The following is a 16,236-nucleotide window of genomic DNA, read 5'->3' on the forward strand; positions in this document are numbered from 1 at the left end:
GTCAGACACGCAGGCGTCACTACAAGATCAGGACGCAAGTGGGCAGCTGACACGTCTGTTGCACAAGCTGAGAGCATGTTGAGGCTACGTGACATCATAGGGACGCCATGCACAGGAAGACAAGGTCTTGGAACTTCCCATGTCCAACAGTGGAGTAAGGCAGAACCCAGGGAAAGAAGAGCTATGATCCAGGAGGAAGTACGAAACCTGGAAGAGGAAGGTCGGAAATCAAGAGCAGTGGAACTAGCGTCCCAGGGAGCCTGGACCAAATGGGACCTCCCCAAGAGAAAGATCACGTGGGCAGATCTATGGAAGCTGGAACCATTCCGCATCTCTTTCTTGCTGAGATCAGTGTATGACACACTCCCGACTCCAACAAACTAGCACAGATGGGGTATGAGAGAGGATCCACTATGCAAGCTTTGCGGACAGAAGGGTACCATGGCGCACATCCTGTCAGGGTGTAAAACAGCACTCACCCAAGGGAGATACAGATGGCGTCATGACAAGGTGCTCATGACACTGGCTAACACCCTGGAGCAGCAGAGATGCAAGAAACGGCAACCACAAGGGAGAACAAGATCAATCCAGTTTGTGAGGGAGGGAGAAAAGCCACCAACCACAGCAACATCAAGGAAGAGCCTATTGCAAATGGCCCGTTCTTGGGACATGAAGGTAGACCTGGGAGGAAGGCTGCAATTCCCCCAGGTTGTCCAGACAACCCTAAGACCGGATGTGGTGCTGTGGTCTGAAGAGGCAAAGAAGATCATTCTCATAGAACTCACAGTCCCATGGGAAGAAGGGTGCGACCAAGCCTTCGAAAGGAAAAGTGCCAAATACCAGGACCTTTTGAATGAATGCAGGGGAAAAGGATGGCAGGCATGGCTGTTCCCGGTCGAGGTCGGCTGCAGAGGATTCCCTGCCCAGTCGGTATGGAGAATGCTCACAGCCTTGGGAATAACAGGGAAGGAGAGAAAGACAGCAGCTCGCAGGATGGGGGAGGCAGCAGAGAGGGCCTCTTGCTGGTTATGGAGCAGGAGAGACGAGATGAGCTGGAATCCAGGAGGAGGAGATAGGCAGTGACTTGGCCACCACTGCCGGCCCACCAGCGGTAGGGTGTTATGGTTCAGGGTCGAAACACCCAATGACCGCTGGATACCATTTGATGATATCAAGTCCTCCTGGCCAAGGCTCCATTCACCTAAGGTGAATGAAGAGGAAAGCATCTCCGGATGTAATATAATCAGATGTTGCAGATTATTTATTTTTGTTCTCCAACAAAGTATGAGTATTTTATATTGTATTTGATTTTTATTTAGTTTTATAAATATTGGCAAAAATGCTGGAAATGCTCATCATGTGTCCCATTGCGTAACTGTCACATGTCTGCAAAGAATGAAGAGTTTCACTGTATTTTAGATGTATTTAATTGTATTAATGTTGACTTAAATAATGCAGATGGTTTTTTTGTTCTCTAACATATCTGCAAATAAAAAGTATTTTTCTGTATTTTAGTTTTATTTAGTTTTATAAATGTTGACAAAAATGTTGGAAATGCTCATCTTGTGTCCCATTAGGTCACTGTTTCATGTCTGCAAAGAATGAATAGTTTCACTGTATTTTAGTTTTATTTAATGTTATTAATATTGACTCAAATATTGCAGATGTTTTTCCTTTGTTCTTTAAAGTATCTGCAGAGAATGAATACTGTTTTCCTGTATTTGAGTTTTATTTAGTTTCGTAAATATTGACAAAAATGTTGGAAATGCTCGTCGTGTGTCCCATTACGTAGCTGTTGTGTGTCTGCAACAAGTAAATCTCATTTTACTTTTATTTAGTTTTAATAATATTAAATAAATGTTGCAGATGTTTGTTTTTTCCTGTCACATATCTGCAAAGAATGAGTATTGGTCTTGTTTAGTTTTTTAGTTGATTTAGTTTTACTAATATTGATTTAAATGTTGCAGATGTTTTTTTGTTCCATTATGTTTCCGCAAAGAATGAATGGTTTTTACTTTATTTTACTTTTATGTAGTTTTATTAATCCATATTGTTGGTCAGACAACTCTGGAGAATCATTGTACAATCCTACACCCCAGGGTCGGCTCCTGGCATACACACTATGCGGTTGTTTGGGCGACTTATAAAATCAAACCCTGGCAATGTTAAAGACTGAAATGGGGCCACAAACAAAATCTTGTTTAGGGCCACAAAAAGCCTAAAGCCAGCACTGCTACTGTCCTGTTAGTCCTTTCATTTACAAGTAGCAACTTTCCCTCCAGCCTTGTTGCACAGCAGTTGCAGTCCTACTGCCCACTGATGACTCATAAAAGCCCACATTGTACCACGACACAGCACGATTATGCCCATCTCCTGGTCCAGATTCTAGCATTCGGTATACTCTCATGTGCTTATGAAGTAAAATCTCAGGGAGTAAGCAAATTATGAAATGATTTTTCCATTTCAGTCGACCACACAGTTAGAAGGGCGAGGCTTGCATTGGAGCAGGAAGTGACGCATGATGGATACAGCGTAGCGCTTAGTCAATGACCACGATTCACACGCAAATAATGCTTACTGATGATAAATTGTCCACCAGCAAAACAAGCAACAGTATGTCGATGAAAGAATGGAAACACAAATGAGATAGAATATCTCCACTTGGAAAGGCCAACTTCTTGTGCAACATGTAGCTTTACTCCTCCACACCATCGCCAAACTCCGCTACAACAAGATTGAATCACAACGGCTTTTGCCATCCGTTGTGGGACATTTCAGCTTTCTGTTGTTACGTCCACACACACCCACACACACACGCTCGCACCCACATACAAACACACACTGTTTGTTGGATGTTTAGTAGAGATCGGTCTGAATTAGACAACTAAAAACCTTTTTTGTGACAGGAAATAATAGAAATAATCTGTTCCATGGTCAAAATGGCACCAACATATAATATTTCCTCCTCTGTTTTGAGTAACATCACATAACATTCTTAATGCTCACACAAGCGTAAGAATAAGTTAACCACTCTTTTTTAAAAAGTGCATTTTACATGTTAATATTCTTTGACCATAAACCAGCTAACCATAAAAATAACACATACAAAGTTTTATTAGAAAGGAAGATTACTAGTTGTACTTGGGAGGTGAGTCTTGTCACATAAACACTAAACAAATGTCACGTTGCAGCTTACAGTTCATTCCTCTTCTTGTGTCATTATAATTCTTGCTATGCAAAGTCTGTACACTTTGGTCTAAACTTGTGATTTACAATACAGGGGCATTCCCCAGGGAACCCCTTTATTTCCTCTCCTTTTTGGCAGTTCCACATTTTTTCACAATGGGATTTATTTAACTTAGGTGTTTCTGTAGCTTGTTTACTTCAAATGCAGTCAGTAGTCATTTCTTCAACTTTTTTAGTCATACTTTTGGGATTCCTCAAAGTTCCATTTTAGGTCCTCTCTTTTTCAACATTTGGGCTATTCAACTTGTGGCCCTTTGCATGTTCTCCTTGTGACTACGTGGGTTCCCTCCAGGTACTCTGGCTTCCTCCCACTTCCAAAAACATGCACCTGGGGATAGGTTGATTGGCAATACTAAATTGGCCCGAGTGTGTGAATGTGAGTGCGAATGTTGTCTGTCTATCTGTGTTGGCCCTGTGATGAGGTGGTGACTTGTCCAGGGTGTACCCTGCCTTTCGCTCGAATGCAGCTAAGATAGGCTCCAGCACCCCCCGCAACCCCAAAAGGGACAAGCGGTAGAAAATGGATGGATGGATGGAACTTGTGGCCCTCATTATCAGTTCATAAAAATTGGAAGAGAATTACACTTTTGCAGCAGATTCTTAAAAACACTACAGTGCTATAACTATCTTTTTTGCAGCAGGTCTTAAAAAACAGCAGAGCGGTCCTTTAACTCTGACAAAATAAAGAAAATGCACCAATATCAAATGCCTACTGCAGAGGACGCTGATTCTCCGGAGTGCACAAAATGAAGCTAATGGTGAAGGGAGAAGTCCTCCCAGTCCTTAAAGTTAAAGTACCAATGATAGTCACACACACACTAGGTGTGGTGAAATTATCCTCTGCATTTGACCCATCACCCTTGATCACCCCCTGGGAGGTGAGGGGATCAGTGAGCAGCAGCGGTGGCCACGCCCGGGAATTATTTTGGTGATTTAACCCCCAATGTCAACCCTTGATGCTGAGTGCCAAGCAGGGAGGTAATGGGTCCCATTTTTATAGTCTTTGGTATGATTCGGCCAGGGTTTGAACTCACGACCTACCGATCTCAGGGCGGACACTCTAACCACAAGGCCACTGAGCTTTTCTATCACAACTATTTAGTTGAGTATCCCTGCTTTATTGGTGTGTTCTATTTGCACTGGGAAGTCGTGAGTTACTAGTCGGAGTTTCAACCGGAACGCCCATTGAGGTCAAGTTTCTGACCCGGAAAGTCGGAGCATCCTCACCACCCCCAAGTTGGTTTCAAAAATGGCTGCTCTGGATATAAACAATGATATTCGCTTCTATAATATCCGTTATTAGCCCTTTTGATTTGTTTTTGTCGCACTAAATCAGCCATATACGATATATCGTAAAGTTACTGTTGCGTTTAATACATTTATTTAATGTGTCTATACGTTCTACATTGCTAGCAATATTGCTGTTTCCTCTTCATCCACTGTGTTTGAAGGCTGCAGAAAGGGTGCATATTTTCCATAAGTTGTTTATATAAAGACAAGGCAATCGCAAAAATAGCTTTCGTGGATGTGGCCATCTTGATTTCCGACCTCCTCACTGGAACACTCACAACTCAGCTGTGATGTCATTCTCAGCTCTGACTTCCAAACTTCCGAGGTAAATGGAACACACCACATGATTAACGTAACCAGAAATAAAAAGACGTCCACTTCCGCATTGGATCGCCGCCGTTCAGCACTGACCTCTGACTACATCAGTCCCATGTGCTCTTGTCCAGCATGGCTGTGAGGCTAATTACTCTGCATCAATAATTAATGGCCTTTGCATTTTCTCTGCTGCATCAGTAGAAAAATTTTAAAAAAGCATTTGTTGGAATGATGATCTCACTCTTTCTTCCCAGACAAGGTGCAATGATGCTTGGCGGCTGCTGCAGCTATGCAGCATGCGGGACTGCAAAGGAAGGTGTTCCCAATTGATTCTCAACTGCAGAAAGCATGTCCTCAGTCTTCGCTGCAAGGCGCACATAGTTCGCACAGGGAGTCCTTTATTATTCATGCAAAAAGCAGCCGTAGGGTGAAAAAGTGAACTGCATACCAACTAACAATTTCCCACGCACGAGCATGCACGACTGATGTTGCTTTTTTATATTTCCTGGTGTGTGCTTGAAATGCGCCGAGTAACAATGCTTTAATTACCTCGAATTAGAGGTGAGAGAGGCGCTGTGAACTGGAGCACACAAAGGCCTAATTGCTATGCAACAGGTTCCCACCCACTTTGCAGTGAAAAGCATCGAGCACCTACAAGTGCATCGTGACACATTGAATAAAGCACAGTTTCGATTAAAATAATGGGGTGTGGTTGCCAACATAATTAAGGGACACCTTGTTGGCAACTATTTTTGCCTTTTTTATTTTTGTCAAACCTGAATTTAAATAAATAATATGTATCTATGTTAAACCGTTTAAACCAGGGGTGTCAAACTCAATTTAGATCGGGGGCCACACGGAGAAAAATCAACTCCCATGTGGGCCGGACTGGTAAAATCACGGCACGATAACTTAAAAATAAAGACAACCCCAGATTGTTTTCTTTGTTTGAAAATAGAACAAGCATTGGTGTTCATTTTCAATCTATCAAGATGAAAAAATTATATCAAAATCAAATTACAGTATGTTATTTATGTAGTTTGATCATTTTCCTTGACTGATGTACTAACATCATGTGGTTTATTTTGTACATATGTAGCATCATCAACAAAGATACAAAGAATTGCTATAGCGACATCCAGTGAACACATTTAGAACAGCAGTTTCTTTCATTCAAAAATGTCACGTAAATTTTTATACTTAACAAACTTATCCCACGGGCCGGATAAAACCTGTTCAGGGGCCTGAGTGTATAGGGGACACAACATAATCATTAAAATGACAACATAAGAGAACTGTAAATGACACTTTAAAAAAGTTAGCTAGCATTTTAGGCTACTACTGCTAAGTTAGCACGTACCTCGTCGATGAAACAGCCACTTGTAGCTTCCCCGTTGGACAAAAACAGGCTCTAAATCAGGGGTCCCCAAACTACGGCCCGCGGGCCGGATCCGGCCCCACAGCATCCAAAATCTGGCCCACGGGAAGTCCCAAGTTAAAAAAAAAAGTTGTAATTGTATTTTATATTTATTTATTTATTTATTTTAATCTTTCCTTTCTAATCCATTTTCTACCGCTTGTTACTCTCTGTGTCTCCTCGCCGCTCAGGCAAATCATATTGTCTAAAAATGCATTCACATACAGCACCAGCATTTTGGAACAAATATGAAGGTGTAGTAGAAAGGAAACATATAATAAATCTATTTGTGGCAGCATATGAGAAAGTTATGTACAAGTTTCACGTTTGCATCTCCTAACAGATAATTGTAGTGCGCTCAAGGACCTTCGATTAAAGTTAGAAACGGATGCGTCACTAGTTTTCAAAGACAGGGGAACTCTTAATCCACATTTAACCCATTTTTATGATTCGTATTATCAACTGAGGATAATCCTATTTGTATAAACTAATCTTTACTTCCCACTCTGAAGTAAAGGAAAACTTTATATATATTTATATTTATATTTATATTTATATTTATATTTAAGTAAATAACAGGTTATATGATGATTTCAAATCATATTCTGGCCACTTTGTATTGAATTTGTTTGCACTTTTTTGTAAAAAAAATAAAATAAAATAAAATACAATACAAATAAAAATTAAATTATTTGAGCGGTTTAGATATGTTCTAGATGTGTTAATCCTAGGTGTAATAAACTAATTAGGGGGTTTACATGTGTTTTAAAAAGCTAAATCCATGAAATAATTAGTTTTTTAAGTGCACATAAACAAGTGTGTGTGTATAGGGTGGCAACGTTTGGGTTTAGGGTGGGACAGGGGGCCTTCAGGAGTCTTGTGTACAGGGGCTCATAATTTGGTGCCATGCCCCTGTCGCCCAGGTGTGTATTTTGAGACTTTTGAAGCATATTTTCAGGCAAAAATGTACCAAATCATCCTTTCAGACGTTTATCAGTACAGTTATGAGCACAGATGTAAGACGGAGTAAACTGACCGCTTTTGTCCAAATCTTTCAAAGCGAATGAAACATCAGAAAGCAGGTTTTTTCAGACGGCACCGAGTTGCTCGCTATTATATGCAGTTGCAGCTCAAAACTAGAGCTGACACCAAGGGATTTCCTATCCTATTAATATTGCTATTTCTAGCCATCTGGCCTTCTGCGGACAAGATGCTCTAAAACTGAGAATGCCAGTTCTCATGACTGAAATAGGCACCTTAATTCCTTAGCACGGTATAGACTGGGAGGCAAATGCCGAGTCTGTACAAGCGGAAAAGAAATGGCCTACTTTTGTTCGTTTTTTTGTTGGTTGTGAACAGGATGTCAGCCGCCTTTCTGTTGTTTCCTGTTGAGAATCTCTGCGCTTCACAGTGTGAGAAATGGTCATATATTCAGTATGGCTAATATTAATAAGGATTTTATACCATTATGCAGGCAGTTACCCTTGCTGTGACTAAGACACGCAAGGGTGGGGCACAAAAAAGTACAAAGGTCAGCTAAAGGAACCTTTGTTGTTGTCGTTGTTGAATTGAATCTACACAATAACGCTACCGTGTTCACCGTTGCTCAATTGAAGCAGCAAATATGAATAAAAGCTGAATAAATGCCATGTCTGAGTGCCACGCCCGCCTTTCAATGTCCACATCGTGCGAAAGCGGGGAGAGATTGGACAGATGTCGCCATGGCAACACGGTGACGTCATCTCCCTTGCTCTAATTGGAGGAAACCCCGTGCGCTCAGCCACTGCAGCGTTCCCGTCGGTCAAACTACTTTTGATAGCCTCCCCCCTCGCCCCCCATTGCTCGACGCCTATTGGCCAGCGCCTCGAAACCTCCTGTCACTCAAAAGACATCTCGATTTCCAATAGGACAGTCACCTGCCCTAGATGATCCGCCCTACTTTAATCAAGTTCAGTTGGACTTTAGCTGCCGCTGCGTGTTCTCTGCCTTTCAGCCCAATCCCTCGAATCGGAACAATTTGTGAAGCGATTTTGGACCTCAGTAGGTGAGAAACGTCGAGTGTTTTTTTGAACTGGTGTGTTTTCGTGAACGTACAAGAGTTCTGTCTTATAGCTGATAGAATAAGGAGGTGGGTTTTTTTTTTAAAGCTGCGATTCGGTGTGACACATTTTCATTGATAGGAGTGGCCCGTTAGCTTAAGCCAGGAGGTTTAGCTCTGTTAGCCTTCGAGCTAGCTAGCTTTGTGGCGGGCTGCGGTACCGACATGACTCAGCTGCCATTAAAGATCCTTGTTGCCCGTGTCCACGGCTAAGACCTCCATTTTATAACGTTCAGGTTATGGCAATTCCGTTCCATTACTTTAATTTGAAGTTACATAATCGCATTAAAGCGATACTTTTCTACCGCAGAACGGCTGAGACTCTCCTAATCACGTCGTTACAATCAAATGTAGCCTTTTGCTATGAGTTTCTCTTTGCATAGGGTGTTTTCTCATCCAGCGCACTTTCTCCCTTAATGTGATCATTTCATTTTCTCAGCTTGTCACGCTGCGGTGGGACTAACGCCACTCCTTGTTCCACCCATTCTCCCACTTCACAGTCCGCGACTGTCGCTCGCCCGCATTTCCAACCCATCCGCTCCCTAACGGCAACAAAAAACACTCAAACTATGGATAAACCGGATCTTATCCAGAAGGCCAAGCTGGCCGAGCAGGCTGAGCGCTACGACGACATGGCCGAGTGCATGAAGGCGGTGACGGAAATGGGGAACGACCTTACTAACGAGGAGAGGAACCTGCTCTCCGTCGCCTATAAGAACGTGGTGGGGGCCCGGAGGTCCTCTTGGAGGGTGATCTCCAGCATCGGAGGCAAGGCTGAGACTGAGAAGAAGCAGCAACTGGTTAAGGAATATCGGGAGAAGGTGGAGAAGGAGCTGCAGGACATCTGCAACAACGTTTTGGTAAGGTGTCACCGTTTAAAAAAAAAAGAAGATAAAACCAGGCATCTAATGAACTGTGGTGCTGAATTTCCCCCAGGGATCAATAAAATACTTTCTATCTATTCTATACTAACCATGTTATCATAGTGGTGCCTCAGAGGCAGCAGCAGCCAAGAGATGGAGGGGATACACCTCCCATGCAAAATTCCTAATTGAACAACATTTTGGTCTTATTTTTGTTAAATGTAAGAATGCAGCAAACAATTTTAGGTTACAGCAGCAAGTAACCTAGTCTTACTTAATCCTGAAGTCATACCCCACCCTTGCAAGATCTGGAACAAAATGACATTAAGCACCCTGCACCATATCGACTTTGCTAAAATATGCGGTGATCTCTCATTTTTTGGCACTTTTGCACTGATGTTGTGAGATCGATGAAGCTCCAAAAGGCTGCAGGGCCCCAAGTCCTAGAGTGATATATATTATCCAGGTGTGGCGGGTGTACATGTATTGACGCTTTATCTATGTCAGTGCATATAATGTCTCAACACATTCAGCCAAATTCTGTCGCGTTAATTTAAAAAGTATTTTAGTCCCTGTCAATTGTCACCACACTCTTTTGCTGTTGGTTCCAATCCTGTGTGATTGTTCCATGGTCGGTATTAGTAGTATATGAAAATATTACGTCGTCTTCCTATTGTTCCTGCGTTTCGGGAATTTTAGAACAATAGTCTTGAGTCATGTGAAGGTGTTTACTGATAAGGTCATCATAGCAGCTACTTCTGCATTAAATAGTGCGACTGGGTTGGTAAGTGGGCCACTGCTCACAAGGACAATACTATGAATTCAATAAATCTGCCCGTATCCATGCTGTCGCATCTGGCACATAGCGGAAAGCTAATGTGACAAGCCATGCGCAACAATTAACAATAAACAATTCATACCAGATAAGCATGAGGGTCATGTTTTTAAGCTAATGACTTTAGCCTACATTTGAACGCGTTCCAAGCCTTGATTGATAACCAGAGGTGGCGGTCATTCACTTCTTTAATTAATCTCTTGTAATAGCAGGGATTGTGCTTTTACATTATTTCTATCCTGCCTTGATAGTGGATTAGAGGAGATCTAGCCCGTAAGCTTAGTTGTTAAGATTCCAATAATGTCCCCCCTGAACTGTCTGCGTTGAGACGCTGCAGGGGCTGTTCGCTTTTAGTAAGCCCTCATGCATGTTCCCGAAGAGTGACTCAGCCTTTTTGTTGTTCTTCTGCTGAGTGTTGCAGAAGGGTGTGTCTCTCCTCAGGCCTCAACTCGCCTGTCTAGAAAAGCCTTTGACGGGCTGCTAACTTTCTCTATAAGAGCAGGTTTGTTTTGAGTTAGTGAGCACTCAAGATATGTTGCTGGCTGTGCACAGGTTACAGTTAATACTGATGCCTGTGTGACATAATTACTGTCAGCCTGGGAGATTTGTTGTACCTGCGTCCATCTTGACATAATGTAGATTGCACTGGCTTGGAGAGTCTACTTTGATTAATGGTGAACACATTTTCACAATAGGCATTCAAATATATCAAGGAGAATGTTACAATATTAAAAGTCATGACAAGAAATGAATCATAGCTTTAATGGGTAATTGTAAAAATTCCCACCCAGCTGTAAATGCAACAGATTGTGGGCCAGTTGCCTCCAGAGACCTGCCATATATAAACTTGTGCAGTAATGTTAAATATTTGTTGCATTGCAGTCCATGTAGTTCTTAAACCCACTCCTTTACACAATCTCATAAGAATGAGTGTTAAAGTGTCCTTTACTCTGTGTGCATCCTATTACTTTTAATTAGCTTTGATTAGTTGGTGCCAAATTAGATTGCAAAAGGCAATAAGTACAGAAAAGACAAATTGTCGGTCAGGCTGGTGACCTTTTTATCTCGCAGCACTGTTTGCACTCATGAGGGCTGCAATCTGAAGTCAGAGCTTTGTGTGAAAGCACTGTGAAGAGAGCATCTCCTCTTGTCTATTGTGGAGCTCGCAGGAAAAGGAATGCCTAGCACATGAGACACGCGTGCATGCTTTTCACTGATCCAATCATGGCTTGTCTATATGACTTGGGAGTGGCTGCTGGGGGTGGGTTTGGCTGAAGGCAAGGGTGCTTTTTTCCTGCCAAGGTTTGGAATCCTTTTTTTTTTTTTTTAATTATCAGGTTTGAGGCCTTGGCCTTTCAGATATTTTTATTCCGTCTTAAATGTTTTTGATTTGAGTATATAACACATTTAAATTACTTTTTAACGTTTATTGTGCAAATGTGGCTGCCACTTGACACTGTAAATGCACGTCCCCAAGAAATAGACCAAATAGTGATACACCAGCTCTGTAGCTTGTAAGAGTAATTCTAATGTTCTACTTTGGTGAAGCCCACCTATATTGTCCCCCCCTCCTCCCCATTTGAAGGTCGACATACAAATGTGTATTGATGAATATTTCCTCTTTTCTCCTTGCAGACATTGCTGAGTACACATTTAATTAAAAACTCCACACAAGCTGAGAGCAAAGTGTTTTACCTAAAGATGAAGGGGGACTACTTTAGATACCTTGCTGAAGTGGCCTCTGGCGATGACAAATCAAGTAAGTTTACTGCCATAATTATTCTTTTTTTCATCTCTTATGCTTCAAATATATTCATATTCCAATTGTAATGTGTGAGATTATCTCACCTTAGGCTGGAAAAGATGTCACAGCACCAGTGGCTGGCAGTTGTCTTTGCTTTTATACACCAGGGAAATAAAACACACGCCTACATTTTGACCATAGTTTGAATAAAAAAAATTATGCAATGCACTACATAACCATAACAAATGAGCAAATGTGTAAGAACATTTCATAGGATGCCTTAATACATGACCAGTAGTTTATTTGAATTGTGTGTGTTAATTCAACAGAGACTATTGAGAACTCGCAGCAAGCGTACCAGGAAGCATTTGACATCAGCAAGACTGAGATGGACCCCACACACCCTATCCGCTTGGGTCTGGCACTTAACTTCTCTGTCTTTTACTACGAGATCCTCAACTCTCCAGAAAAAGCTTGCGAGCTGGCTAAAACGGTGTGTAAGCAATCAGACTAATCATACTCAATTATTTTGTTTATGGATCTCCAAAAACATTTGTTTTGCTCGCAGGCGTTCGACGACGCCATTGCTGAACTCGACCACCTCAACGAGGAGTCCTACAAAGACAGCACCCTCATCATGCAGCTCCTCAGGGACAATCTGACAGTGAGTCATTCTGTTCTAGCGTCACACCAAATGAGAATTTAATTTCATTTGCATAGATTTGAAGTTTCAGGTGGTGTAATTTGTAGAGTATTTGGAGCAAATTTGAAATCCTGGCCTTTACACATGTATCCACCATTTTGTCTTCATTGTCCATTATATCAGAACTTGGAATTGTGCTTATTTGGCTGGTACTCATTAACTTTCCTAGGGTAGGCTTTTACCTGATCTATTGCACATAAACTGACAAAGAAAATGCATAATGTGTTTTATTTTATTGCCTGTACTCACCTAGCAGGTTTTTAGAATGTTTTTCTTTATTATTCTCAAGCTGCTGCAAGTCTTCTGTTGCCTCACGAAAAACCCACTGCATTAAATTGTGAACTGACTATTTGATGTTTTGTATGTTCTCAGCTATGGACATCAGACACCGCTGGCGAGGAGGGCGATGCCGGCGAAAGAGGCGAGGGCGGCGACACTGAGAACTAAAAGAGAGAAAGAAGAGTCCTTGGTCTCCAACAACAAAAGGATAAAAAAAAAAAACTTTTTACACATCGTTCATTCCTTTTCCTCCAATCCAACATTCTACCATTGTTGAAAAAAAAAAAAATCATGAAAAAATGAATTGGAGAAGAAAAAAGTACATTAATGGATTAGGATGACTTATTAAAGCAAAACCTTCCATTCCCTTGGTTTGTCTGTCCTGGCCTTTCAGTATGTGCAATTTCAGCTGTAGAAAAGTATTGATCGCTTGATATGGTATTATGCTCTTTCCTAAAGTTAGGCAGAAGCCCTAAATGTCCCCAACATCAAACTGCAAGCTCATCTTCGGATTTGTCTTCTTGTTCTAGGGAGTAATCTGGTTTGTTCTTCCTGGCCTGTCTAAACAAAATTATGTGGTACGGTTAGAGATTCTGAAATTCAGCTTCAGATGTTTATTTTTTTTCATGCTGCAGGGAATGCCAGTGTTCTGTGCATGCTGGCAGCAAATACTTAGTGCTCATTGGATTAATCCTCACTTTATGCCCTGGTTATGATGCCACTTTTTCACTGAAGCATGTCTGTTGGGGGGAGGGGGAAATTGTGGGGAGGCTTGACTGATTTACATGCAGGGACCTTTTTAATGGGAAGATAAATACAATTCTGTCATTGCATGTCTCTTGAGATAGTACACTGGAATGGGAACAAATGCTGTAACACATAAGTACAAGTGTCAAGTTAAATATTTTTCAATGCAGGTTTCTACACATCCTAAAAGAGGGTGAACTGTGTGTCTGTCCAGTGATTGTCATTAGAGATTTGGACCACTATTGTTTTGCTATTCATTCAATTGTAGTCCCCTATAAAGCCTTGTGGAACCGTTTGAATCCCTGTGTAACAGCTATGTTAACATCAATAAATCATTTTATAAACCATCTGCTTTTTCCTAGTGTGTCTGTCAATGTACTTTACTTCCACATATCGCAGGTGAAATATAGCTTGAGGAAATATGGGACTGGTGTTTAAAAAATAAATACATATTTTCTGCACCGTTTAACTGCATTAAGCACAGAAAATAAATATTTCACAAATTTGTAGACTTGCGCAGTATATGTTTGACGTCATATGTTACGTGACCGGAAGAAATATTTCACAAATTTGTAGACTTGCGCAGTATATGTTTGACGTCATATGTTACGTGCACATAAGAGCTATTATGTCTCTGTTTATATTGATCTACTTCAACTATAACAAACTTATACATGTTCTAATTGTCCACCTCTGTCTTGCTAAACCACTTCTCATGACATATAGGAAAATATTTTTTCGGAGTGACCTTTTTTTTATTGTAAAAGCGGAAGTCGCCGCGTTGTCAAGTGTGAACTTCCGGGTTACGCGGCTAGCTCTAGCCTCCCCGACGAGCTGACAAAACTTAGTGACAATGACGGCGTCGTTGTAATTTTTTATTGTTTTTTCCCACAATGTTGAGCATATGGTTATATGTTTTTCTAGGTCATTTTTGTGTTTTCGGAGCAGTTAAGGCAATAATTACCAGAGAAGAAAACAGCGAAGCACGCGCCGAGATTGGTAAGTTTAGCTAGCCGTTTTCTATATGTAAATAACATCGTTTACTAATATAATTATACATGATATTTTAGCTGTAACTGCTTTAATTATAATAGCTTTTTGTAAAATTGGGAGGTTATTTGGTTGGGCCAGTTACAAAAAACTTGTTTTTAGCCAGACTGCTGTTCTAAATACAGTAAATACCAGGATAATCCACCTAAATCGTCTTCTCCATGTCTTCTAGATGCGCTTCATTCCATTCTGTCTGATTTTGAGGTCCTTCCAGTGTCAGACCTCCAGCTACACTCTGTGAGAAAGAGGGACGTAAACACTCCGTCCCACCTAGAGCGTTTGGTCATCTTCAGAGCCTTGCAAAGGTTGGAAATATTTATCTTGTGGTTCCTGTAGAATTAAGAATACTGTACATGTTAGGTTAAAAGTATGCATAGTTTACTTTTGTGCGTATGTACTATAGAACCCATTGAGGGATACTTCATTGGCTACACCCACCACTGTATCATAAGAATTTGTAACATTTTGGCCTTGGCATTGAACTAAATACCTCTTATTTGTAGTAATTGAATTAGTATTCTCCCTTGTTGTGATGCATGCGTGCATCAATACAAAAATGTAACCTCTAATAAGCATTGATTCCTTGATCTAAATTATCCAGATGTTATTTAATTGTGCAGTTTGAAATATGAGTCCTGTAGTACCTCGCTTTTTAATAGTAATCTGTTGCAAAGGGTTGAATAAGGACTTGGGTGTAGCCAATAAAGTATGTGCAAATTGTTCGGCCACGGATCGGTATTGGCCGATTTTTGTGAAAAAGTTTTGATTGTCATTTCCAAATAATGCTATTGCAAATCTCCTCGGGCTACACTGTATTTATTTTAACAGGCGGCTGGCAGCTAATTATGTGTCTCCATACGGTGTGGAGCTGCTCCCGTAAGCTAATAGTAATCACCTCCATCACGCCAAATAAACTGCATTTCTTAGTATTTTAAGTACGGTGAATTACCACTGGGGGATGAGAATAAACATGTTACACACCAAGAGCAAACTAGGAGCAAGCATACTAATAGCTAAACTAGCTGTTTACATATTCAAGGGTTATTGTGTACTATTGACTTTGTTTTGCTCAAACAATTGTACGTAATACACAAAAAGAAGTAACTAGTTTGAATATTATGTTGATTTTGTTAAACTGGCAATACCACTCACTATAGATAAACATATTTACAGTTAATACATGTGAACAGTATTGGTATCGGCCAATTTCACTTCTTGATCATCGGAATAGACAAGATAAAACCCTGATCGGAACATCCCTCACAAAGACTAAATCAGATGAAAATGGAATCAATTTTACCCATAAGAAATCATGAAAGTCCAATAAATCCGTTAGACACTAAAAATATTAACATGCAGAACACATTTCATAGGGAATAATTAGTTATACATGCAAAATACATATGAATAAATAAAAATGAATAAACAAACATTTCACATCACTTTTACATTTACTGAAGATTTTTCTTGGGGAAGACGGCAGTGAGTGAGAGAGGAGGGGCAGGAAGAGCGAAGAAAACACCACTTTCATACTTTGCTATGAGTTATTTATTTTATTCAATAGTGTTTCTCTCCTTTTTCATTTAAGTGCTGTCATTTACCACTTTCTCTGGCCTAGTGGAGGCAAATTTTGAAATCGTACTCAACAA

The 16,236-nt window shown here is 40.8% G+C and overlaps 2 protein-coding genes across 5 annotated transcripts in view; both read left to right on the forward strand.

Annotated features, from left to right (window-relative positions):
* The first annotated feature begins 8,155 nt into the window (after nt 1-8,155).
* Nucleotides 8,156-13,884, forward strand: LOC133611529 (14-3-3 protein beta/alpha-like). Of its 2 annotated transcripts, none has more exons than XM_061968396.1 (6): nt 8,156-8,312; nt 8,806-9,226; nt 11,700-11,823; nt 12,138-12,301; nt 12,377-12,472; nt 12,884-13,884. In XM_061968396.1, the coding sequence occupies exons 1-6, from the start codon at nt 8,194-8,196 to the stop codon at nt 12,956-12,958; spliced, it is 999 nt and encodes a 332-aa protein (XP_061824380.1). In that variant the 5' UTR covers nt 8,156-8,193; the 3' UTR covers nt 12,959-13,884. The 2 variants fall into 2 exon arrangements, with proteins under 2 accessions (XP_061824380.1, XP_061824381.1); XM_061968397.1 differs by having other exon boundaries at nt 8,175-8,312; nt 8,867-9,226.
* A 142-nt stretch (nt 13,885-14,026) lies between these two features.
* The window catches only part of LOC133611528 (disintegrin and metalloproteinase domain-containing protein 17-like), a 32,629-nt gene continuing 30,419 nt past the window's right edge, over nt 14,027-16,236 (forward strand). For 2 of the 3 annotated variants that reach the window (XM_061968393.1, XM_061968395.2), the window contains exons 1-2: nt 14,027-14,536; nt 14,760-14,892. In XM_061968393.1, coding sequence (XP_061824377.1) covers nt 14,431-14,536; nt 14,760-14,892 — 239 coding nt within the window. In that variant the 5' untranslated portion in view covers nt 14,027-14,430. The remainder of the gene's footprint in view (nt 14,537-14,759; nt 14,893-16,236) is intronic. The other variant, XM_061968394.1, reaches the window with a different exon arrangement.

Source organism: Nerophis lumbriciformis, linkage group LG08 (assembly GCF_033978685.3).
Source record: "Nerophis lumbriciformis linkage group LG08, RoL_Nlum_v2.1, whole genome shotgun sequence".
Classification (NCBI taxonomy): Eukaryota; Metazoa; Chordata; class Actinopteri; order Syngnathiformes; family Syngnathidae; genus Nerophis; species Nerophis lumbriciformis.